The following is a 25,378-nucleotide window of genomic DNA, read 5'->3' on the forward strand; positions in this document are numbered from 1 at the left end:
AGCGTGGGGCTCTTCGAACCTCAATGGCTTCTCTCACCTTCCAAGGACTCTGTCAGCTAGCGGGAGCTCGGACACTCTCCGCGGAGGTCCAGCTGCCCAAAGGCGACTCCACGGCGTACGGCGGCCCCGTCGGGGGCAGGAGAGACGCATCCCTGGGACTCCCTAACCATTCCATGAACACACGTAAACCAACATGACTCCATTCCTTTAGTCAAACCTCCACTGACCAAGAAATTCTCACCTAGCAGGCGAGAACAAACATCGGGTAACACGTGTGGGGCTGGCAATCCCACACCCATCACAGCAATGTTGAACTTAAAGCCACCTGGTCATGCACCTGGACTCACTGATGCCGTGGAAATGCCGCATCCGCTGACGGGTCATCAGCAGAGAAGGGCTGGAGACGGCCCAGGATCATCCTGCTGCGGCCGCGTGAGGAGCTTCTGACCACGCGGAGAAACCGTCAAGTCCTCGGGGAGGCCGACGGCCTGAGCGCGGGGCAAGGTCCCCTCCACGCTCCCCAAGGCTGGGGCTGTGATGCCACACGGTGCCGCATCTAGCTGCTCAAATCATCCCAACAAGCCACCCTGAAAATTAAATAAGACAGGCTCTTCCACAGCAAGGTCCTGGCATCAAGCCAGTCTGCCAAACCCGGGCTTGTTACAGCACAGAGGGGCGGGGCTAGCGACACACACCGAGACCGGTGACCCGCGGGACGGTTGTAACGGGTAGAGCTGCGGGGGGCTGGCCACCGTGCAGGGGGCCCACTGAGGCCCACGGCAGAGCACGGCTGCTGGCAGCCGGAAGGACACACCAACCAGAGAGCAGGAGCTAGAAACACAACAGCTCCGAACAGAAGCAGCTGGACAGCTGTGAGGCAAAGACACCACTGTAGCCCCACAGCGGTCACCTCTGAAAATCCAAGGCCTATCTTCACGTGAACATCCTGTGAAAGACAGTCTTCCCACTTCCCACGGGCCGCTACGCTATCGCTAGTGTCATCTTCAGGCAGGAAGGACACTGACAGTCATATCTGTATCCTCACTCACAGATTAAAATATACGAGCTCTAATTAAACTGTAAGAATTCAGAAGAGCCCGGGAATAGGCCCAGGCCTCTCTAGTCCGGAGATTCTTCTGATGAAGAGGCCCACGTAATTCTACAGGGAAAGAATAATCTGTGTAACACCTGTGCCCGGACAAGTGGAGAGCCACGGGGGGAGGAAACTGAATCTCGACCCTCCCCTTGTGTCATACGTAAGCATGAACTCAAAACAGATCACACGCTGAGGCCAAAAAGCAAAAACTCTAAAGCTTCTGTAAGAAACCAGAGAAGAAAATCTTTGGGGTGGGCAAAGACATCTTAAAGAACAAAAAGAATGAGCCATAAAAGGGGAAAAAAAGAATAAAATGGACATGATCAAAAGCTTGAATCGGGGCTTTTCAAAAGACACTGCCAAGAAAACAAAAAAGCACGTCACGGGCTGGGGGTGGGGGGAATATCTGCAAAACATGTACTTGATAAAGGGCTACATCCATACAACTCGACAATAAAACGACATGACCTGGAAGAAAGTGCAAGATTGGAAGAGATGCTCCATGAGAGACCTATGCATGGCCATAAGTGCATGAAAATATCTCTAGGAGTCATTAGAGAGATACAAATTAAAAGTACAATGAGGTTCTATTACACACAAATTTCTAGGATGGCTAAACTTAAAAACTGAGAATACCAAGTGCTGACGAGAAAGCAGAGCAACTTAAATTCTCCTGCATTGTTGAAGGGAGTGTAAAATGGTGTAACCACTTTGCAAACTAGTCTTATAATTTCTTACAAAGTCAAACATCCACCTAACATGTGGCTAAGGCGATCTACTCCCAGGTGTGAAACTAAGAGAGAAGGAAGCATGCCTGCACTTGCACGTGAATGTTCACGGCAGCATTCATTACTCTTAAGAGCCCCAAACTAGAAACCCAAACAACGATCAACGGTCAATGGACAAACACACTGTGGCATATCCAAAGACTGGAGTAAGAGGAGTTAGCAAACTGCCCACTTGGCTAAGCCCCACCTTGGCCTACTTCTATCCAGCTGTGAGTTCAGAATGGTTTTTATATTTTAAAGTAATGTGGGGGGGGTATATGTCACAGAAGTGTGTGTATTGGGTGTGTGTATAATCTGATTGGTCTATATATCTCAAAGGATCAGTCTCAAAGAATTACCTTGGGGTAAAGAAACTAGACACAGGGACACCTGGGTGGCTCAGTTAGTTAAGCTGCTGCCTTCGGCTCAGGTCATGATCCTGGGGTCCTGGGATCAAGTCCCGCATTGGGCTCTCTGCTCAGTGGGAAGCCTGCTTCCCTTTCCCTCTCTCTGCCTGCCTCTCTGCCTGCTTGTGTGTACTCTCTCTCTCTCTGACAAATAAATAAGTTTGTTTTAATAAAAAAAAAAAAAAAAAAAGAAAGAAACTAGACAAAAAGACTACCTGCTACATGATGCCATTTACGTGAAAATTTCTGGAAGGCGGAAATTGCGTGATCCAAAGTAGACTGCTGGTTCGAAAGAACCTGATGCTGGGGAGAGGACTGGTGCGGTGCGGGGGCACAAAGACACTTCCTGGGGTCGTGGGAATTTACTATATTGTAATTGCAGTGTTGGTGACATGAGTTAAATGAGTTACAACTTGTGAACTCACCAAATTATACACTTAAAATTGATTTTTTAAAAAAGATTATTTATTTATTTATGAGAGAGAAAGAGAAAGCACACATACATACATACAAGCAGGGGAGGGCAGGGGAGAGGAAGGAGTAGGCTCCCCACAGAGCAAGGGAGGCCGATAAGGGGCTCGATCCCAGGACCCCAAGATGATGACCTGAGCCGAAGGCAGATGCTTAACCAACTGAGCCACCCAGGCGCCACTAAAGTTGATTAATCTTCTTGTGTATAAATCATACTTCAAGAAAGCTGACTAGAAAGAAAAATTACGAAAAATCCAGAAATACAAAACTGCCATATGACCTAGCAATTTAACTCCCAGGGGTCCACGCAAGAGGACTGAAAACGTACACCCACGTCGGACTTGCACACAAGTGCTCTCAGCAGTGTGGTTCAGGTTGGCCAAAACTGAAGGTAACCTAACCGTGGGTCAGCCGGTGAGCTGCTAGACTCCAGACGGTCTGCCCATACAACGGGTACAGAAAAAAGCAATACAAAGAAAGTGCTGCTGGATGCCAGCCCGCAGAGAAGCCACAAAAGTGCTCACTGAAAGGAGGCAGGCACGGGGGACCACATATAGGATGATCCCATTTACCGGAAATGTCCAGAAAAGGTAAATTTACAGTGACAGATTAGTGCCTGCCTGGGGTGGGTGGTGAGAGTCTTGGTAAACAGACACAGAGGATCTCATCTGGGAAGGAAAGTGCTCACACTGATTATGAGTGTACCACTCAGTAAGATACGGAAAGTCAGGAACTGCACCTTTGAAACAGGTCAGTGTTATGATGTGTAAAATGCACTTCAGTAGCTTCGTTTAAAAAAATTTTTTATGGGCGCCTGGGTGGCTCAGTGGGTTAAGTCGCTGCCTTCGGCTCAGGTCATGATCTCAGGGTCCTGGGATCGAGTCCCGCATCAGGCTCTCTGCTCAGTGGGGAGCCTGCTTCCCTCTCTCTCTCTGCCTCCTTGTGATCTCTCTCTGTCGTATAAATAAATAAAATCTTTAAAAAAAATTTTTTTTTTATCATATGGCTTCACTTATTTGTGGAGCATAAGAAATAACACAGAGGACATGGGGAGATGGAGAGGAGAAGGGAGTTGGGGGAAACTGGAGGGGGAGATGAACCATGAGAGACTATGGACTCTGAAAAACAATCTGAGGGTTTTGGAGGGGTGGGGGATAGGAAGTTTGGCCAGCCTGGTGGTGGGTATTGTGGAAGGCACGTATTGCATGGAGCACTGGGTGTGTTGCATAAACAATGAATTCTAGTACACTGAAAAGTAATTAAAAAAAATTTACAAAATTAAAAAATTAAAAAAAATTTTTTAAAACCTCTCCAACATTGGGGGAAGTAAAGTTATCACAGATAAGACATCAAAACCGTAAGCTGTAAGAACAAAAATGAAAACAACAACAATAAAACAAAAAAAAAGAAACCCAAAGATAAACGGACATCAGCAATTTTTTTTTTTTTCGGACATCAGCAATTTTTAAACCTTTTCCAAAAGACAACGTCAAAAAGAAAAGGGTAGCCACGGGCCACGAGGAAATACTGACAAACTGACATCAAACAAAGCACATGAATCCAGAAGATGGGAAGAACTCTTCCAATTCAAGAAGATGATTAAAAATTGGCAAAAGATGGGAACAGCCACTTCACGAAAGAAGCTACGCAAATGCACAGTGAGCACGTAAAGAGACGCTCAACGTGATTAGCCATCCCGGAAACGTAAACTCAAAGCACTATGAGATACCACTGTATATGTGTGAAAACTGCTGGCGTTAGAAAAGACGGAGAACATCCAACAGCGAGGCTATGGGGTGACCACATCTTTCACACGTTGCTGATGGGGATGGGAAATGGTGCAACCACTTCGAAAACGAGTTTGGCAGTTTCTTTTTTTTTAGTTTTTTAAAAAAGATTTTATTTATTTATTTGACAGAGATCACAGGTAGGCAGAGAGGCAGGCAGAGAGAGAGGGGGAGAAGCAGTCTCCCTGCTGAGCAGAGAGCCCGATGTGAGGCTCGATCTCAGGAATCTGAGATCATGACCTGAGCCGAAAGCAGAGGCTTAACCGACTGAGCCACCCAGGTGCCCTGAGTTTGGCAGTTTCTTATCGAGACAGACATTCACTTAACATATGAGCCAGCAACTCCACTCCTAGGCATTTACCCAGGAGACATAAAAACATACAGACTTGGGGGCTCTCTGCTCAGCAGGGAGCCTGCTTCCTCCCTTCTCTCTCTGCCTGCCTCTCTGCCTACTTGTGATCTGTCTATCAAACAAATAAATAAAAAAAAAAAAAACAAAAAAAAAAACATACAGACTTGTACATGAACATTCACAAGAGCTTTGAGCATCATAGATCAGAACTGGAAACAGCCCACAGCCCCACAGCCCATCCGCCGGTGAACGGACAAATGTGGCCCATCCCCACCACGGAAACCGCTCAGTAGTAACAAGGAAGGAACCCCCGCTACGCACAGCGACTTGGATAAAGCTCAAAAACTTTATGCTGGGTGAAAGACCAGACCAGAGAGAGTACACACTGTATGATTCCATTTATTAAAAAAACCCAGGAAAGAGAAGTCTAGTCAGAAGCAACGGATGGCAGACCAAGGGTTGCCCCAGAGTCAGGCTGGCTGGGAACAGGGCACAAGGGAATGTTCTGGGGTACCGCCAACGTTCTACAATGTGGTGATGCCCACATGGGAGTGTCCACCTGTCAAAGCTCAGAGTCATACAAATAAAATACATGTGCTTTATTTTAGGTAAATTATACCTCAATAAAACTGATTAAGAAAAAAAAAAGGTTAGAATTTTTAAAACAAAGAGAAAAGGTAAAGGGAGCCAGCAGTGACTGAGAACAACAGCCAGCAGTGTGGGCTCCAGGTTCTCCCTCTGCTCGGTTGGCAGCGGACACCAACGGGAGAAGCAAGACCTGAGAATTCACATTCAACTTTCTTATTTTTTTTTTAAGATTTTGTTTATTTATTTGATAGAAAAAGAGATCTCAAGTAGGCAGAGAGGCAGGCAGAGAGAAAGGGGGAAGCAGGCTCCCCGCTAACCAGAGCCCAATGCGAGGCTCGATCCCAGGACCCTGAGATCATGACCTGAGCCGAAGGCAGAGGCTTAACCCACTGAGCCACCTAGGCGCCCCCACATTCAACTTTTTAAAGTGCCCCCCCGCAATTTCTGATACATACAAAAGAATATAACATTTATGTTATTTATGTTATGAAGCATGATAAATTAGCAATCCTAAACCCACCTACTCTACCAGCTAAAGCTTTTCAAATACCATTGCAACTAGCCACGTGCTCCTCTCCACCCAAGGGAAACCATCATCTTGCAGTCAGTGTGCATTCCAACTCAAACCTTCCGCAAGAGAGGAAAAGCTGGGAACATGCTCGCCAGCACAAGGACTGCACTTCTCAGCCTCCTGTGCAGACGGGTGTGGCCGTGTGTCCTTAGAAGGCTGACCCTTCTCCCTCCTGTCCCTCCTCGTGCTGGCTGGACAGCAGAAGGGACAGTTGGGGCTGGAGCAGTCCCACTGGAGCACAGGTCGGGGGCCGGCCAGGTGTCGGGGTGCAGAGCACGTTCACAGAACTGAGAAATAGTCTGCCATCTCGTTTAAGGCCACTCTTGTCTTGGGTTTCCTGTTACTTGTTGCAGAAACTTGTAAAACGAACAGAGGCTGCACTGTGGGCAAAGATACAATCCTACCTACCACCAGCACCAAAGACGCTTTCAGCGGCCTAAGAAACCTAAGGCGTGGGTTCCTTCACTTGGTTCTTTCCTGCGACACCTGCCCTCTTCAGTGTCTACAAATGGCACTTAGGTGGCACCCACATGGCACCGCAGTGGGGGTAACACAAGGCACAGAACACACGGGGTGCTAGCTCTTGAAATGCTAAACCACTTATTAAACCAGTCACATGGACAAAAGAAAAAATATAATTTCCTAGAAATTAAAGAAATATTTCCTTCAGTACACAAACCAAACACTCCTATGTAAGTCAAAAGCGAGATGTGCCTTCATAAATTCTGAAAGCTCTCCCTGTCGCCCCCAGCAAGACGGCACGGGTTAGTCCTCGCTGGACTCCCACCAGCACTGGGCTTTCCTCTAAATGGTCAAACGGCGGCCTCCTGAACGCAAGGCCCGTCCTCCGCTCCCGCAGCCCGCGTGGCCGAGCACGCAGGAGGCCCCACTCGCTGGCCGCCTGGGAAGCCCCCCCACCCCCGCTGGCGGTGTTACAGAAACAGCCTGTCGATTCCCACGCGCATCTCCACTACCACCCACCCATTCAACAAGCACTTGCAGAGCTGAGGCTGAGTTTTGGGCTATAGATTTTGAAAAAAGAAAAAAAGTCTCTAATTCCAGGAACTCCGATATAAAAGAAAAGACAAGTGAATACACACTTAAGGGTAGTATGGCAGGAAACGGGACTGAGCGCAGGCCAAAGGGAACCTCCGTCCTGCTGGAACGAGGCATTGGAGAGCGTCCCTGGAGCAGCTGGCAGCTGCCCCCGACCCTGAGGGACAGCAATGAGCTGGCCGGGCAAAGAGGGGAAGGCACTCCGGCAGAGCATCTGGACAGTCCCTCACACGCTCCCAGAACACCTTCCCGAACTCTCCACGCAGCATCCTCTCAGATGATACAAGTAACTTTCATATTAGTCTAAGAATAATATGGTCAGAGGTGCCTGGGTGGCTCAGTGGGTTAAAACCTCTGCCTTCGGCTCAGGTCATGATCCCAGGGTCCTGGGATCGAGCCCCACATCGGGCTCTCTGCTCAGCAGGGAGCCTGTTTCCTCCTCTCTCTCTGCCTGCTTCTCTGCCTACTTGGGATCTCTGTCAAATAAATAAAATCTTTAAAAAAATAATAATAATATGGTCAGACAGGTAATACAGCCTCAAGAATGATTAGGTGACACATTCTGATGTAAAAAAAAAAAAAATCAATGTACTTCTGATGGTCCATATGCCTTTGCCTTCTTAGCCTGGTTGCTCTTACCCATCTTGGTTGGTCAATGAACTGATCATATCCCCCTCTGCCCACCCAGTTAAACCGCTTCCACAGTCTGAAGTGCCCCTTTGCCTCATCTGCGCCACTGGCTTTACCTGGACCTACTTCGCAAGCACCGCTGTTTGCTTAACTGCCTCTTCTGCTCAACAGGAAAAACTAGAGAAAGCAAGTAGGCCTTATTAATCTCTTCACTGCAGGGGTCTAGCACAGTGCCTGGCCCATAGCAGGAATAAAATAATAAATGCTTGCTCAGTGAATGAAGATGGTCAAGGTAAGTATAGGTTGCTAAACAGGGCTATGAAGAAGCCCAGTGAGAAAGAACCCACACTCTCAAGATTTCTAATCAATGTCAAAGTCTTTCAATAACCTCACACACGTACATCCTAACTGAAGCTATACAGGTCACTCTTTGAAAGACTTAAGTTGGTTAACAAAGACAGTGAGGGAAAATATTTAAGCCTAAGAAAAAAATATTACCCTACAAAATTTACAATGACCCTGCCTAAATCCCAAAGCTACCTTGCTTCTTGTTTCTTTGGGAGGAAAGAAGAAAAATCAGCTTGCAGCAAATCAATCAAGCACTTATCAGAACTTTACGCTCAGGACTGGATAGGCGCTGTGGATGTACACACGTATCGATTCCTGATTCAAAGTTGGACAAAAAGAAAGCAAAACGAGAAGCAGAGAACATCAGATTTCCTCTCGAATCCCAGTCTGACTTTTTCTGAGCTCTGCCTGACTTTCCTCTGAGCCCTGACAACACTGGTTTATTCTCACACCAGGTGACATCAAGCTTCCCCTCAATGTCAACCTCCTACTGCTTTCACAAAGACTTCTCTGACTTCTCTAGCCCACATTAATTTTTCTCTTTTCTGTATTCTTATGGAATTTCTTGTCTGTATAATTAATTTTGGCATTAAATCACAATGTCTTCGATTATTATCCTTTTCTTAAGAGTTCATCTTTTCTCTCCCAGAGAGCCTGTAAGATTTTTAGGGATCATGTTTTGTATCTCTGATGACACACAGTAGATGCTTAGCAAACACGGACGGATTGACCTGGTGCCTTTCTGGCAGGTGTCCAAGTTCTCTTTGCTGACACAGGCATTTACTACCATCTCAAGGTCAACCACATTCACCAAAGAGCAGAGATACCAAAAGAGGTACAGAGTGGGACATGTGCTGCCAAAGCAGAAGGGCCAGTGGGTCCAGAGGTGATCATCCAAGAGCACCGGGCTCCCCGGGGCGGTCTTGAAAAAGCTTACCCCTCCTCAAGACGTGAGCCTCTGGGGCTGAGCCCAGAGAATCCCATTTTCTAGGCTAAGGTTCAGAGATGGAGTATCCGTCCTTAAAGAGCCAAGACATGGAAAGGAAAGGGCTCTAGATGTGAAATGGGCAGGAATACACATGAGCGGAGGCCATAAATCCCTCCCAGGACGCAGACAATGCCTCAGTGATAAGCATGCAGATGGCACACCTAGTTCAGAAACTCCCCTGAGTTTGCTTGTAATTAAGGGGGTTAGAAAGGTAAAAAAAATATATAAACCCAATTAATCATTTAAATATTTAAAGTCAGATTTTTTCCTCACTCCAGGATTAGTATATTTCATAACGCCGGCAGCAGACAGCCCTGGTTTTTACTGGGGTTCATTTTAGAGCATGTTTAAACTAGTCAGATTGAGTGATGCTTCCAGCAACTAATCGCATGTCAAATAAAAGATATTTTATGTAATAAATTACCGCTACAAGTAATTCAAATGTCATTTATCAGTTTTATTATCAGTCAGGCAAAGTCTTGTTTCTCTATATTAATCAAAATCAAGCTTTTTTTTTTTTTTTCCCTTTTGAGCAGTTTTGACACCTCTTGGCAAAAGTACAGAAGTGAAGAGGTAGAGTCACCCCCGGAGCTGAAAGGAGCGGTGTAACAGTACAAGAGGAGCGAAGCTCAACAATGACAAGCAGAAACTTCAGGGATTTAAAATTGCCATTACCATTGTTTTTATACTAGCGTCAAAGCAGGAAGGAGTCTGTCTCTAAGAAGATGTATTTTATTTTTAGGGCTGGGAGACTCTTAAAAATACTCCTACCTAAATACCTAAACGTGTAATGCTTCTTCTCAGAGAGACCTGGACAGAAGAATCTAGATGACGGCACTGGCCCCCTCCACCCCCTCTTTTCCTCTTTCAGAAAGACCAACCGTTTAACCCCTTGTGCCTACCAAAAGTAGACAAGCGCATGAGGTTTTAGGCCAACTCTGTGCCCAACCAGAACAATTTGTTCTGAGCAAGAAGTTTCCAAGTAGCCGAGAGACCTGTTTGGTTTTAAGCCACGGAGGAAACAGCTGGAACAGAACAGATGTGCGTCTTAGAAAATTCTGCACCCCAGCTGCCACTGCCTGTCCTCCACAAATCCCATTAAATGGCTGGGCCCAGGGACACAACGAAAGAACAAGTGTGGAGACCTAGTCTTTGGATAGAAGGAAACATGGAGGGACGCCTGGGTGGCTCAGTTGGTTAAGCAGCTGCCTTCGGCTCGGGTCATGATCCCAGCGTCCTGGGATCGAGTCCCACATCGGGCTCCTTGCTTGGCAGGGAGCCTGCTTCTCCCTCTGCCTGCCACTCTGTCTGCTTGTGCTCACTCTCGCTCCTCTCTCTCTCTCTCTCTGACAAATAAATAAATAAATCTTTAAAAAAAAAAAAAAAGAAGGAAACATGGAGAGTTATGTTTAGTGACCCAGAACAATCACAGTAGATGGGAAAGAAAGCTGGCCAGGAAAGAGACACGAGTCCCAGGCCGACAAGTGGTCGCTCCTGACTCAGTAGCTCCAGTACAAGGCTCATCGCTGAGCACCGTTTCTTGGGTCTCAGAGGTCAGAGGATGCCGGTGGTTTGTGAGACAAGGTGACTACGGATGAAGTGAACTTGAATTCGTGTTCCCTGACCTCGCCCATTCAGCCTTATCCAGAAAGCAAAAGGAGATGTCTAACTGAGATCCGTGACACCATAACCCACCACCCGGCCCCCTGCACTGCCTGAGCCCATAAGGACGGCAAAGTAAGGGGCCAGACCACGTGCTGGGGTCCAAACAAGCCTGGCTTGGAAGGCATTTTGTTATGCCTTCCAAAATCTGACATCTAACACTGTTTTAAGTTAACAAGTTTTGAAAAAATAAAACTTCCGAGATAGACAATTAAAATGAAGACAATTACAGAAAAAGCATTTTGAAAGACAACAGATCCAAGGCTGAGTTATGTTAAAGACATGAAACTTGACCTATTTTCCATCACTCTGAAGTGAATTTTAATCTTTTTCGACTTTTCATGAATGACTTAAAGAAGGGGTTCTAGCTGTATTTTGGAGATGGTACATTTATTACTAGTTTGAAGAAGCATTATTCCTCAAACAGCTTCACTTAAAAACATGGGTATGTTCTCATGTAATAATTAAAAGCTAATTCAAAAAGGACCTTTACATTTAATTTGAAATTCTCTAAGAGACTGTCACCACATAAATATACATGGTATAGCCAGGAGAAGGGAGGAACGAAAAAGGGAGGAAGGAAGAAGCCACCCCAAATCTACTAAGATAAACTTTAAAAAGTAAAATTAGGAGAGGAGTCATTTCAGTGAGCAAACGAGAACGGGGTCATGAATCAGACGTTCATGTACTTGATGAAAGAGTGACACGCAAAGCATGATGTAAGAAAATAGAAACAGAAGCAAGAAATACTTTTATACATTCTTACTTGTAACCAAAATATTTGAAACAACACAATATACTCATTTATTCTGGTCCCTCGTCTCTTCTTAAACCTTTGTCACATACTTAAAAGTTTGTCTAGAAGAGGGTTTGGGTGTGGCACATTCCTTTGGAAAAACCCAAGAGCTAGTCTACCAGTCCCGGTTAAAGCCCCCTGGCTTTCTGAGTTTGGGAGCTGGGAAGCACTGCTCTTTGGGCAGAATCCTGAACCCCAGTCAAGGTCAAAGCAGGAGTCTGAGCGGATGACTTACTGTACGGCTGAGAAATGAGGTGAGGGGGCTGGACAGGAACCACCTGTGTGGCCGGGCCCAAGGACGAAGACTCATCGGCAGCCGTGCCCGACTGCTGGAAAGCCAAATCAATCTCTTCATCTGTCAGCCCTGGGGGGAGAAGAGGACATAATTGCAGGTGAATACCTTTTGCCACTGTCCCTGGACGCAACGAAATCTTCATTGAGAAAAGACCCTGAGAGCCACAGAGTGCCTAGCATCCTGGTAAGTTTCCTCTCCGATTTCGGATTCTCCGGAACCTCTCTCAGTTGCAATTTAACCTTAAGCGACAGAATATTAGCCTCCACACTGCTTCCAAATGTGGCTCATTCAATTTCCTTAATTTATCCTTGAGTTTATTGCTGCTTTTGAAGTCGCTCCGTACTGCAATTCTCCATTCTTCCCCCGAAAACAGATACCATCAACTGCAAATGTGACTCATTTTAATCTGTAATGGTGTTAAAAAAAGAGGGGGAAAAACTAACAATAATGCATGAAAACAGACAGGGAAACAAAAAACTAATTATTGGGTGAGACGACTAATTAGTCTCGATCGTTTCCGAAGACGGGAATAATTTGCTTTATTTTATGACAAATGCAGAAATAAAAAGAAAAATCAGGACTGACTGTGATTAGTATGAATGGGATATAGAATGTAAAGAAGAAAATAAAACAAGAAAACAGATCAAAACAAGGCCAGGCCCAAACTTTCAGATGGTTATTGCTCTAGCCTAGCACAGGCTGCCTGTACCGCCCTTGGCTAGCTTTTCCGCTTCTCTTTGTCTTAATCCTCCCGACACCAGCGCGCTGTGCTCAGGACGGCCGGGAATGGCAGGGCGCCATCTGCAGAGGCTGCCGGGTGTGGCGAGGATCTGCCCATGGGAGAGTAACGGGCCGGGGTGGGCCGGATGAGACCCCACTTCCAGGGGGCACATGGCTGCGGCCGACTGGGGACGCTGGCCCTGTGGGACGAGGATGAGAGTGCCCACCCACCAAAGAACAGGAACAGGTGTGGCGCACAGGTGTGAGAAAGGCTTGCCCGCAAGGCCGATCCGAGAAGTGGGTACAGTGGGTACAAAAGTGCTCGGGCCACCGAGAGTGGGAGCAGCAGTGGGGACGTATCGCTGAGTCTGCAGACACCCCTCTGGCCGGCCCGTGCTGTTCCAGGAATCCCAGGATCCAGGGCGGCCGCCACATAGAGCCTTTACACGAGGGCCGAGAGCTTCTCCCCACCTGGCGGCCCATGGCACGGTGGATCCGCCCCGGGGGGAGAGGAAGTACACGGAGGACCAGCACCTTCCAGCTTCGGCGCTGCACACTTTGTGCCAAGGGGCGGACAGATGGGGCACATTAATGCTCCAAAGCCCAGCGCTGCCCACACCACACTGGCGTGGGGCAGGCTGAGCGCCTCTGCGGTTTCTCAGGTCGGCGACAAGGCCTGAACTACTCCGACTACGGGCCCTGCCCCTCCCTGTGCCGAGCAGTGGAGGACTGTGCCCCTTTGAAACCGCGGCCCCACCCCTTCCCCCCCTGTACCCAGGGGAGTCGGCCAGTGGTGGGCAAGGCCGCCCCTCTGGGAAGCCGGAGTGCTGCTGGCCCTCCTCCCCCCAGAGCACACCCCGCTCTCCACGCATTGCCAGGGCAGATGAAAAGGCCGGCGTCCAGCACCTTCGAGTACAAAAGTATGCGGGGCTATACTGGGCCGCTCCTCCTCCCAAATTCCCAGCTTGCCCCAAAGGCCTCCCGAGAGAAACGGGGGCAGGACAGTCGGGCAGGAACCGCGAGCGTGTGTCTCTCAGGTTCCATCCAGCTTGGCGGCACGGCCCTCAACTTCCAAAGGGGAAGGGGAAGCCCCTTCAGACTTCTGGGAGGAAAGACCCGGTTTTAACGAGTTCATCCTCAGCCGCAGGAGAAGCAGGCACGCGCGGCATGGGCGGGGACGGGTGGTCACCAATAAACCCCGGGATTTCATAAACCTGGTGGTTCGTGTGCCTTGTCAGCCGCTGGCTGCAAATGAGGATAATTTTCCCAAAAGGAGCATTCAGTTGCTTTCTCATTTTCCCTTCTGGCTCTTTCAAATATAAACAAGTACGATAACGTTTAACGCTGGGGAAATATACAGTAAGTCACGGACTGTGCTGCGGCCCTGAGAGCGGAGCTGGTTAAAGGGACAGCACTCCCTGCCCGTTGCTCTGCCCTCTGGCCCACAGCTCTTACAAAGCCTATTTTCCTAATAAAACATGTTCCTTGCATTATTGCAGCCGAGCCCACTAGTGAGGCCGCGGTTTAAAGGGCATCAGCACTTCCTTCCAAGCTCTTGTTTTTCAGAGACCTTATCATTTGATGCTCTAAATTTACATTGGCTGGAATTCTGATATCCCCAGTCCTCCGGAGAGCCAGGATTTTGATTTAGTTACATAAAATGAATCACTTTTCTTCTTGTAAAAAAAAAAAAAAATTTCATGATCTCACTGAATAATATAATTTCGGAGCTGGACCATGATCCCAGCCACTGCACTCATTTAACAGATAAAGAACAACAACTAAGCCCAAGGAGGGGGAAAACGTGCCTCAGAAGCCGCGAGGCAGGGCACGGTGCTGCTGGCTTGACAACCCGCGGCTCCACGGCTCTCCGTCTGGGGCCTGGTGACTGTCCCTTTTAGCACAGAAACAACAAACGGCAGCTTCTGAGACCACGTCTTGAGTCTTCAAGCTTGTGAGAGGTTGAGAGAAGCACTAGATGGTCTCTCTGAGCCCCACCTGGCACCCCCATCTCCAGGCGAGGGCTGACGAATGGTGTTGGGAGGCTAGAGACCAAAACAGCACAGGAACAGAACGCCTGGATCCTATCTGCAAATGACACCGGGACAACTTTTTGTACAACTCCGGAATGACAAGGGTAGTGTCCTCACATCGTTCTAATATTCTAACTTGCAGTAAATCCGGAGGCCTCTCACAGATGGGTGCCCGTGCTTCCCTCAGAGCCCCCTTCCTCGGAGTGTCCCCAGCTCGGGGGCACTGGCCAGCCAGGTTCAGGCTCAGGTTCAGTAGTCTTTCAACTCAGGGGACTCACATGGGACTCACGGAGACTCGGCTGGAAGGGGAGTCATCTCCTTCAGAACACAGCAGTTAACTATGCAGTCATGGGCTCCTGGTGCTGAACCGACCCTGCCTTCGGGAAGAGGGACAGCTTCAGGACCCACACACAGGACAGCCAAGTCCCCACCCGCCCCCGTGAGACAAGCGATGGAGAGCTTAGATGGAGACCTTGCAGAATCCCAAAGGTTAAAAGGAATAATAAAGGAAACCGCCAATTGGAAGTGAATTATATTTGGCTGTGAAGGCTGAGGCACAGGCTATATTATAAAAGGCATCTCTGCGTTGTTTACCATCACCCTGACTAATGCAGACCTTTTTTTTGTTGTTGTTTTAAATAATCTCATGCAAATTAGACACACACACTTCCTTCCAGTTGATTGCTATCTGCAAGGAAAAATCTAACTGCAGAGGGACCGTACAAGGGCTGAGCAGAGCAGAGATGGGGGCAAAGGGTGTCGCCGTCCCGGGGCAGGAAAACCTCCTGCCCTCAAGTCTTCCTTTAGCTCCCACCTTTGGAAGAATCAGCCAATTTCGATAAAGTAAAGCCCAAGATTTTCTTTCAGGTGGAGTATCAGTTTGCATTACGTGGTATCACTAGCACTTTGCATTCACACGCTTTCAGTAATGTCAGCCTCTGCCACTTGCCAATTCCAAGAGCTACCAGCCCTGGTCTGTGACAGTTAAAACGTATCACTGACAGAGAATAAAACTGAAAGTCCCGCTCAGGTAGTCTGTCCACTCACTAGCTTTAGCCAAGAGGAGGAGAAAGGAGTGAGGGCACCTGTCCAAAGTGAGAAAGCCAGGATGCCTGCCTCTGAGAGGCAGTGTCATTTCACCTTTAAGACCGCAGGTGTCTGGGGGCGCCTGGGTAGCTCAGTCCGCGAAGCGTCTGCCTTCGGCTCAAGTCATGATCCCAGGGTCCTGGGATCGAGCCACACGTCCGGCTCTCTCTCAGCGGGGGCATCTGCTTCTCCCTCTGCCCCTACCACTGCTCATTCTCTCTCTCTCTCTCTCTCTCTCTCTCTCTCAAGCAAGTAAAATCTTTAAAATAAAAAAAGAAAAAAAGACCACAGCTGCCTGACTGGCAAAACCGAGAGCTCTCAGTGCACATCGTGCAAACGAAGGTCCCGGGCACCAGCAATCAGGGTGGACTCCTTGTTCTCAGTTGCCTGGAATCTACTTCCAGAACCAGTGCCCTTTACAAGGAGATGGCTGCTGCCCCTGTGCAGGAGCTGGCCAAAGATTTCTTCTCCAACACTTTCTCCAGGGTGGCATTCTTTTAAAAGAACAGAGCAAGCAAGCTACAAGCTATTGATTAATAAAGCCCCTTGTTACTGCTGCGGGCAACTGAAGTGCCTTGGGGCTACCACACCTGCTTATTTGTATCCCCTAGAAAATACACAGATTTGTTTTCTTTTTCTAAAGGTTTCAGTTCAAATGCAAACAAAACCAAACGGGTTGACTTTGTGAGCTGCAGCCTGCTGGCTGGGAGCACAAGGCTGCAGGTCCTTTCCCACGGACTCAGACAAAACTGGGCACCGGGAAGAGCTTTTCCCTGCAGGACAGGCAGTGCATGGGCTTCTCAGAATAAGTCACCTCGGTGCTGTCCCCAGTGACCGCAGAGCACTGCCACGGGGCCTGGCCCTATGCAGGTGAAGCAGAAAGACGGGTGACAGCAGACAGCAGCATTCTCTGCATCTTGTAGGTCAAACAACGACCGGGACAGCGGGGTTAGAAATAGTTTGGAAATAAGCAAGGTAATGAACACCCGACGGCACCTTCCAGCCCGGCCTGAGTTTTATAATAAAAATGTCAAGTCTGGCTGGGATTAGGGAAAAGGGCCAGAGGGCCAGCAGCAAAGGGCAGGAGCTGCGGGCTGGCCACTGGGGCCATCTTCCTCCCCTGTCACAGTCCGCCCATGTACAGGACTTGGGTGATTCATCTGGGACGCGCGGAGACCGTGCGGGGGTCACCTCTCTGAGAACACGACTCGTTATCTCCCCATGCGCACTCTGAGAGGAGATGAGGCAGAGAAGACAGCTGGCTAAAAATACTCCCCAAATTAAAAGAAAAATCAACTCTCTCAGAAAAGGCTTGGGGGGGGGGAGGGGAAAAAGTATTTTTATTTTATTTTATTAACATTTTGTTGGAACAGTAGAGTACAATAAGGACTCTCAGAGCCTCTAAAAGTCGTTGGATGACCTGTAGACCCCTATTTCCCAGTGCCTTGTATAAAATTGAATTTTTTAAACATAAATTACACGTAATGACGACACTGTAAAAACTAACAGTAATGGAAAGCTATGCTGTATTTCATTAGCCTGTATTATTCCGTGCCACCTGATCCAGCCGGGCCTTGTTTATGAGTCAGTGTGTTAGCAGATGCCGATGGAAGCATTTGCTTCGACCTTGCTCTTCTCATTGGGGCATGAAATTACGACGGCAGCACCTTGATATTACAGCCATAAATACAGTAAACTGCAAATTTAAGCCAACGGCTCCTATTGTCTCTGAACATAAAGCTGATCGGTATTTATTTAAAAGGAGAACAAAAAAAATATTATATATCACCTTGTTTATGGGGCCTCCCCCACCCACTTTCTTATCCCCTCCCCCAGCCCCCCAACCTGTCTAATTCACTTGGTTAAAATATTAAGCAAATAAGCCAAGTGCTTTCTCCCCTCCTGATTAACTATTCCCAAGCAGTGAAAACAGTTTTTGAGAAAACTAGTTCCAAATATCATTACCTCACGAATGAAAGAGTTTTTATAAAAATTGACCTGATGGTAGGGCCGGTCCCCACCATCCTGACACTCATACGTAAATTCAGGAACAAGACGTGAGACTTTCCTGTCTCCTTAAATGAGGAAAGTTCAAACAACAGGAGAAAAGTTGCTGGTGATGCCCTGAAATTGAATGTCCTCACAGTACCCTTCTAAAAATCGTTAGGCAGAAATGCTATTTCAAAATGCAGCAAAACACTGCCTCCTGCCACCTAAGGAAAGAAAGAAAGATACCCAACCATGAATATAATTCTCATCTCAACACAGGGAGCCGGGGACCTCTCATTAAAACTTGCACCAACCCTGTCCTTATCCCAGTGAACCATAAAGACAATATATCCTTTAAATACATTAAATGTGCAAGAAAAATAAACACAAAGACAAAAGGACACTGGATATCACCCAGCACGTCTCCTAGTATAAATCACTGAGTAAAAAGCCAGTGCAAAATGTATTGCACTGTTAGCTTCGAGACCAAGGAACCGGGAAGCCCTGCTCCACTGTAAGTCTGAAAGGGAAGGCAGGCTGCTCCCCTGATGTCAGAGGAAGAGGATCCCTCTGCGTCTCAGAGAGGCAGACGAGAGATGTAAAAACTAAGCCAAGTCCAAGTTTGGATGTTTCAAACAGTTGGTGGTGAAAACACCAGCACACCAGCAGGCAGGCTTTGCAGCCTCCACTAGTGAAGACTGCAGGACTGTCTGAGCCGTGAATTAAATGCAAGTTTCAGGGATCAATTTCACTCCAAATCAGACAGGCTGGGGCCACGGGACTGGGTGCTCAGCAGCATCAACGGCCAGGATCACAAGTTTTGCACATTTACTTCGGATACGTTATTCCACTGCCAGACGTACTCCCTCGGAGCCTTAAATTACTTCAACCACACCAGTCACCGAGCTTAGCTCCTTCCGCCTAAGGAGGAAACTTCCCTATAAAATTTATTGAGCTTCTCTGGGGAGTAGTATAACTGGTGAACAAGACAGAAGTGAGCTGCCCCTCGGTGTAACACAAATTGAGATCTCTCATATGAAAGACTGGGAGGGTTTCCAATCAGCATCCACGATGTCTATTTTTAGATCTATAGTCTAAAGGTTTTTTTTTTCTTTTAATCCCTCTCTGCTAAATTAAAAACAAAAACAAAGAGGAGTTGATTTTGTTATTTGATCATCAATTCCAAAGGATTAATAGCACGGCAAATATTGTTGCCGGCTGTGGACGGCAGTATCTACGCCAGCAGGTCCTTGGCAACAGGCTAAGTCAGCCCTGCCATGGTGCACTGAACAAGTCCTGGGGAAGGAAGTGTGTCTTTAAAGACCGAAGGGTGTGATAATCAGGAATCATAGCTATTTGAATGCCAAGGGCAGGTAAGCCAAAGGTATGTTTGTGCATAGGCAGAAAACCCAAATTAATAAGCGCTTTTAACTATACTTGAATCCTGCTCCTGTTTTAGAAGAGGCAAAGAAGTTTTGTTTTTTGTTTTTTTTTTAAATTTTTTCCACCTTTGACATCCAAGCAAGAAATTCAGATCTGGCAGAAAAGCTGAAGCTCATCTGCTTGACCTAACCTTTTCCTTTCCTCTTTCTTCTGTTTTAAAAATCAAGAGAAAATGATATAGAGAGGCACAGTGACTCACCTACAGCCTCTGGTGAGCCCAGAGGCAGAACCAGATTTTCAACACTGAGTTCTTTTTATGGGGGGGGGGGTGGGTGTTAAGTATGAGCAGCCTGACATGCCTGCTCCCCTCTACTATTTGACACAACTAGGACATTTTTGATAAGCAAACTCTTAAAATCAATCGCCTCAAAAAGAAAAACAAAAATAATGTATATGACCATAGGGAGAAAACAAGGTAAAGGGTATACAGAACTTCTGTGTTAAAAAAATAAATATATGTATCTACACACACACAAACATATATAGTTAGTCACTGTGGGCATAAAATAGAGAGAGAGAGAGAGGACAGAGGTAACTCTGGTTACAGACAGAGAAGGGACTTAGCTGGGGACAGAGGCTGAAGGCAGACTTCACACTGTCTATCCTTAGGAACTGTATTCCATGTGAATATATTTCCAATTCAAAAGGATAAACTACTTTTTCTTTTTAAAGATTTTATTTATTTGACAGACAGAGATCACAAGTAGGCAGAGAGGCAGGCAGAGAGAGAGGGGGAAGCAGGGTCCCCGCTGAGCAGGGAGCCCGATGCAGGGCTCTGTCCTAGGACCCTGAGAACATGATCTGAGCCAAAGGCAGAGGCTTTAACCCACTGAGCCACCCCAGCACCCCAAAAGGATAAATTACTTTTTAAGAACAAAAAAAAAAATCTAGAAGGGGGGAAAAAACCCCAAAACCCTGAATCCGGAGCAAGATCACTTAAAATGGTTATCCCCATTTCCTGGAAGAGAAAAAACAAGATAGAAAAAGGTATAGAGATGAGCCCAGAAACAGAGTAGAACGATATCCACATTTTCTAATTTCTTGCTTAACCCATTGTGGCTGTAACCACAGCAGCCAAGTACAAGGTAGCTTTCTTTCTTTCTTTCTTTCTTTCTTCTTTTTTTTTTTAATGTGTGTTTTTAAAAGGCAGGCATCTGTTCTATTTTGACACATCCTGGCCGCCCAAATGTTTCTTTCAGCTCTAAATATTTGCTTCGCCAATGGAAATGTTTCCATCACTGCAACAAAACAAACATTTGCTTTGGGATGGTAGGGACAGCCATAAGCTGTTTCATATGTTACTGATTTGGGAAACAACTTACTATGGGACCCAAATCAAGGTGGAGATTTTTGTTCCTTAAGGAGAACGGTGGCACAAGAGCTCAGTGTACCAAGACACAGTCACTCAGCTGAATGCTGTGATGGTTCAATGTTCATTTGGGATTTTCTTTAACATCTTGAATCTTAAATATATGATGAAAAGGCTTTGGCCTTTTCAACTTTGGCATTCAACTTACTTCCTAAAGTTTTAAAATACTATGCAGCTATCAAATTTTTTTAAAAGTCCTCATGTTAATCTGATATTAACACATTAAAACATTCTACGTCCTAATAGGCCAATACAGTACATAAATTATTTTGTCACCACCTATTTGTGTAGCACAAATGACTTTGGTATTGGTTGCTATAGTCAACATTACTAGCGCAGAGATAAATATTTAGTATTCAACCAAATGCATAAATATTTGAGTGCTTATTTTGCTAGGCAGTGTGAGAACCAAGACCTCATCTTCCCTACCTGTTAAATGGCAGCCTCCTTTAGACCTCTTCCCGCCTCAATTTCTTAGGCTGAAAGAATATTTTGTCTGTCTTCTATTTATAATATAAAACATGTAATATTGTATAACACATAAACATAAGATCTGTAATACATAGACGTATCTATTGACAGTAAAAATAGCACATCAACTGCAGAACACGCAGAAAATAAAAATACGAAAAGTAAAAATCATTCACATTTCCAGTCTCCTAGAAATAACGACCAGAATTTATTAAGCCCAAGTGTCAAAGAATAATTTAAGGAGTTTTTATATTTTTAACTGTTTGAATCCCAAACAGGAGCAGGGCCCCATGTCACTGTGCCCATGGCATCTCGTGGGCCTGTGCAGCGTGTAGCCCATGCAGCGAAGGGTGGCAGGGGTAGCCCCTTTGGCTCCCGGTTTACAGGTAAGGAAGCTGAGCTACAGGGACAGTAAGCAGTCTAGCTCAGGTCCCAATGCCCACGGGTGGGGACGCTCAGGAACCTGCGCGATTCCAGTCAACACGGGGGAAGTGTTCCGAACCTCTATTCATGTTGAAAGGAGACACCAACATCCTGCCCTCGCTCCGGGCATATCATTCAGATGTGTTGGTAAAGTTATTAAGATTGAATTTCTTCAAAATAAAAATGACTTTTTGGCATGAGAATACCCCAAAGCTGGCAAAGGAAGTGCCAACTGAGAAGCCTGCTGTGGAAGTGCCAACTGAGAAGCTTCTAGAAGATAAGTCAGCACTTTATCTCAACAGTATTAAAAATGCTCAGGGGCGCCTGGGTGGCTCAGTGGGTTGAGCATCCGACTCTTGGTTTCGGCTCAGGTCATGATCTCAGAGTCTTGAGATCAAGCCCGTGCTGGGTTCTGTGCTCAGTATGACATCTGCTTGAGATTCTCTCTCCCTCTGCCTTTGTCCCTCCCCCTCCAAATAAATAAAATCTTAAAAATAAAAATAAAAATGTTCATAACCCTTTGATTCAACAATTTTGCTTCTAGGAAATAATGTAGTATAAAACTACTGTGCAAAGACGGTTCCTCACCTTATTTTTAAGAAAAGCAAAACATTTAAACAACATAAATGTCCAAAGAGGACTGATTAGACAAATTAGGACACATTTCAGTAATGTGATATTATTCAACTGTGCACATTCTCATGAACAATTTCTGATGGCATGGGAAAATGCTTTTGATACATTAAGACATAAAAAGCAGATGTTATATTCATAGCTTGATCTTAATTACATTTAAAAAAAGAACAAAAGGAAGCAGGAGAGTTGCATCATTTTTAACTTAATCTTAATCCAACTTACACATGTTCAGAAGAGAGAAGGGAAATTACACTACAAGCCGCAGGGAGGGCCCACCATTCCATTGAAGGAGTGTTGTGTTTGCAAGCAGGCATGACACAGGACGAATGAATTTGCTGTCTGCTCATCAACTCATTCCCACACACCCTACAGTCGGAGCATCCTGACACGGGGAACATTTTCCCCATACATCTTGGCACCCATATGCAAAGCCAACCGTGTTGTCTGGTGTTAAACCAAAGATCTGCTTCAATGGGAAGAAAAATGTGGCCGTACCAGACTTACTAAGAAGCGACACAGCGGTATCCTGCGAAACACCACCTACGGGAGTTTTAACAATTGTTTTAGAAATATTCAACAGATATATTTCCACAGTACAATTCTGTATTCTGAAGATACAAAAGGGTATATAGTGAAAAGCTGTTGCCCTCCCACTCCTGCCAGCTGGCCACGCTGTTAGATCTTCCCAGAGACAACCACTGCTACTCATTTCTTAGGTGTCTTCTAGAGATAGTCTGTGAATATGAAAGTGCTTTTCCATATCCATATAATGTACATTTTATATGTTAGCGTATATATATGCACATGCATATTTTTGGTACAAATAATAGCATGGTGTAAACACTATTCTACAAGTTGCTATTTGTAATTAATACGTCTTAGGGAGCATTTCTTACTAGCATCTGTAGAGCTCTCTCATTCTACTTACTGACTATAAGGCAATCCATTTTGTGGCTATACCATGATTTAACTTGTCCCCTATTGCACATATACTACAAAGCCCCAAAACAAGTCCTTATATGTACCACTTGTACATGTGCAAGCTGTCCCTGAAAGTAGGCTCTGATACGCGCAGCTCTAATTCTGATAAACATTGACTGACCCTCCTGAGAGTGGTTTCCATTTACTTCCCACCGGCGTGCATGTGTTTCCCACGACTTTGCCTGCATGATGCTATCAAGCTTTTTCTTTGTCACCCTGAAAGGTGAAAGAATAGCCTCATTGTAGTTTTCAGTAAACTTATGTTAGCATTCCATATACATAGAGAGGAGCACACATTTTAAGTGGACAGCTTGATGTATTTTCACACAGTGAAAATCTCCATGTAGCCACCACCCAGATTAAACAATTATAATAATAAAACAACAGCCCCTGGGAGCAGCTCTCATGTGTCCTCCCTGTCACCACTGAACTTCTACCACCACAGATGAAATGTGCCCATTTTTGAACTACATATAAATGGAACGATTCCAAAAGCATTCTTTCAACACGATGCCTGTGTGATGCACCTGGTTCACTCCCTCCGACTGCCGTACAGTACCCTGACACAGGATAAGCATGAACGACAACGTATCTGCTTGTTCCACAGCAATGCTGCTAACCACGTTTTTACACACAGACTTCGGAGGGGAACTGCTCGATCATGTGGGGTGTGCGTATTCTCAGTCGAACAGACACTGTCAAATTTCCAAAGTGGTCAGGCCGAGTTCCACTCACATCAGGAGTGCGGGAGAGTTCTAGCCCTTCCATCCAACACCAAAGTTCAGGGGTTTTCCATTTTGGCCATTCTGGTGGGTGTGAAGTGATTATCTCATTCTGAATTTAATCTGCATTCCTCTGATGACTAATGAGGTTGAACTGTCTTTCTGCATACTTAGTGTCTTCATTGGGCACAGTGCCATGTACATGTATGTATAGACACACGCTATTTATATACAGATGCATAAATATGGTAAGTTGGTTAACTGTGTTGTTAGAAACTTGACTGCTGCCTGTGTGTACTATCAATTATTAAGAAAGAGGTTTTAAAACTTTCCATTGTGAGAGCAGATTTGTCTAGTTCTCCTTTCAGTTCTGTCCATTTTTGCTTTCTGTATAATCAAGTGATGCTATTTGGTATATACATACTTGGAAATGTCAAATCTTCCTGGTGATTGATCATTCTGAAATTTCCTTACCTCTCGCTCTACTTTGAAGTCTATCTTGTCTGATATTAGTACCTGGTTTCTTTTGGTTAGTGTTTGCACAGTATCTTTTCCCATCATTTTACTCTTAATCCTATGTGTCTTTTCATTAAAAGTGTGTTTGATGTAAGCAGCACTGGTGGGGGTTAGCCTTTTTTTTTTTTTTTAAATCTAATCTTGACAAACTTTGCTTTTATGGGGGTAGTTAGTCTATTTACATCTAACATGAATACTGAAATTTGGGGGGTTATCTCTTTCATCTCACAATTTGTTTTCCTTTTGATCTGTTTAATGCCCTCCTTTCTCTTTCTGCCAACTTTTTAATTCAGCTTTCCCCTCCATCGGCTTGTAGACAAGGTGGTTTTTGATGGATTTCTTCACTGTAGTGTTACTAACCTTCCTTTTATAGTTACTAAATAGCTTAGAGGAGAGACTCTCAAACTTTCCCATCTAATTTCAGCAGCCATTGGTGGACTGTGCGTCTGCAATGATACCCACTATTGTATTTGCTCATGGGGGATCCTGGATTCTTAAGAGTGAAAGGTGTCTGCAACTGATGCCCTAGATGCCACCATACACCCCTGACTTACTATCGTTTCATATAAATTGAGAAATGTTACCATTTTGTCAGCAATTCCAACACTTTCATCCATCCTTCTGCCTGTGTTACTGTCACGCATTGCATTTATATGTGCGTCTTAAACCCCACAAGAAAGACACTGTGTTATTTTATACAGCCAATATCCATTTCCATTTGTCCCTTCCCTTGCCTGCCTGCATTTCTCCGTCTTCAGGTAGGATCACTTTCTTTCTGTCTGAAAACCCCATTAGTGTTCCTTTCAGTGCAGGTGTGCTCGCAATGAATTCCCTCAGTTTTGTTTATCTGGAATATCTGTATTTTCCCTCACTTTTAAAAAGTGTTCTATTGTGAAATAATTTCAGGCTTACAGAAGAGATGCCAGAATAGTACAAAGAAATCTCACATATTCCCGCACCCCCCAGGTTCTTCCAATGTTAAATCTGCTTTACTATTCTCTATCGATCGATCTATCTGGTTTTTGTCCCTGAACTGTTTAAGACTATGTTACAGACAGGATGCCCCTTCCTCCCTAAGTATTTCAGTATTCGTTTCCTGACTCTGGGGCAGGGAGTCCATGCTCATACATAACCATAGCACAACCATCAAAATCAAGAAGTTAACACTGTTGAGT

At 45.8% G+C, this 25,378-nt stretch overlaps 1 protein-coding gene across 5 annotated transcripts in view; it reads right to left on the bottom strand.

Moving 5' to 3' along the window:
• The window catches only part of PEX14 (peroxisomal biogenesis factor 14), a 138,946-nt gene that overhangs the window by 17,470 nt on the left and 96,098 nt on the right, over positions 1-25,378 (bottom strand). For all 5 annotated transcript variants that reach the window (XM_080802670.1, XM_080802666.1, XM_080802667.1 and 2 more), the window contains exon 4: positions 11,755-11,883. In XM_080802670.1, coding sequence (XP_080658796.1) covers positions 11,755-11,883 — 129 coding nt within the window. The remainder of the gene's footprint in view (positions 1-11,754; positions 11,884-25,378) is intronic.

This window comes from Martes martes (genome assembly GCF_963455335.1).
Source record: "Martes martes genome assembly, chromosome: 4".
Classification (NCBI taxonomy): Eukaryota; Metazoa; Chordata; class Mammalia; order Carnivora; family Mustelidae; genus Martes; species Martes martes.